The sequence below is a fragment of the Perkinsus marinus genome (genome assembly GCF_000006405.1).
Source record: "Perkinsus marinus ATCC 50983 genomic scaffold scf_1104296970780, whole genome shotgun sequence".
Lineage (NCBI taxonomy): Eukaryota > Perkinsozoa > Perkinsida > Perkinsidae > Perkinsus > Perkinsus marinus.
The window spans coordinates 1-809 of NW_003202327.1; the positions used below are offsets into that span (position 1 = coordinate 1).

Consider the following 809-nt stretch of genomic DNA (forward strand, 5'->3'; position numbering starts at 1 on the left):
ACGCGTGCAGCGTACCTTAGACCCATCCCGCCGGTGAGGACAGGAAGGGCCTATATGCCCTATCTTCGCACATCTAAAACACACAGATGGCATACGGGATGTCTGCCATCTGGTGCATAGATGATTTAATACCAGTCGGGTCTTTCCTTCTCCACCAGCCGCAAGACGGTGATAGAGAGTCGGAGAGACCGACAAGACCATATGCTGGCCTCTCCAGAACACGGAGGAGACCAGCTTAGAACTATCAATGTCCTTGGTTGAGATTGGATTACCTTCCTCAACCATGCAACCTAGTTGGTCAACAGTGACACCGCGGGCAACCGCAGGATTGAAGCAGACAATCCGCGGCCACAAGCCAGAGCGAATCTTGGCAGTGTAACCCTGCATGTTGTTCAAAAATTGAACACATGAGGTACCTTGACCCTCGTCGCAGAGGACTAGTCCCATGCCTCCCTTGATCGGGAAGGTGGAACTGATGGTGATCGCGCCATTTAGAAGCCCAAGGGCCCGAGTACGGAGGGCCATGAACTCCGCCGCCGTCATGTCAGGCACATCATCGTTGTCTGAGCGGAGCTCAACAACACCTGACTTCTTGTTGGTGGCTTTCTTAGCCCGTTCCAACGCAGCCCTCGTGGCACCTTGGGGTGTAGAACCCTTACCCTTGCCCTTGCCCTTGCCCTTGCCAGCCTTGGGGGCCGCTGGTGTTGCGATAGTGCGCGGATGTTCTGGTGTGGTCCACACCGTGTGGAACCATTAGGGCGCCGTCTTCTGCTTGCGACAACCGTCCAGGGGCGGGGGGGGGGGGGGGG

The 809-nt window shown here is 56.6% G+C and overlaps 1 protein-coding gene across 1 annotated transcript; it reads right to left on the minus strand.

The window, feature by feature from the left end:
- Nucleotides 1-132: 132 nt before the first annotated feature.
- Pmar_PMAR016689 (hypothetical protein) lies at nt 133-543 on the minus strand (the record flags this gene model as incomplete). Its single annotated transcript, XM_002767403.1, has 1 exon — nt 133-543. A coding segment is annotated over one exon (411 nt), but the record flags the coding sequence as incomplete, so codon positions are not given.
- Nucleotides 544-809: the final 266 nt, after the last annotated feature.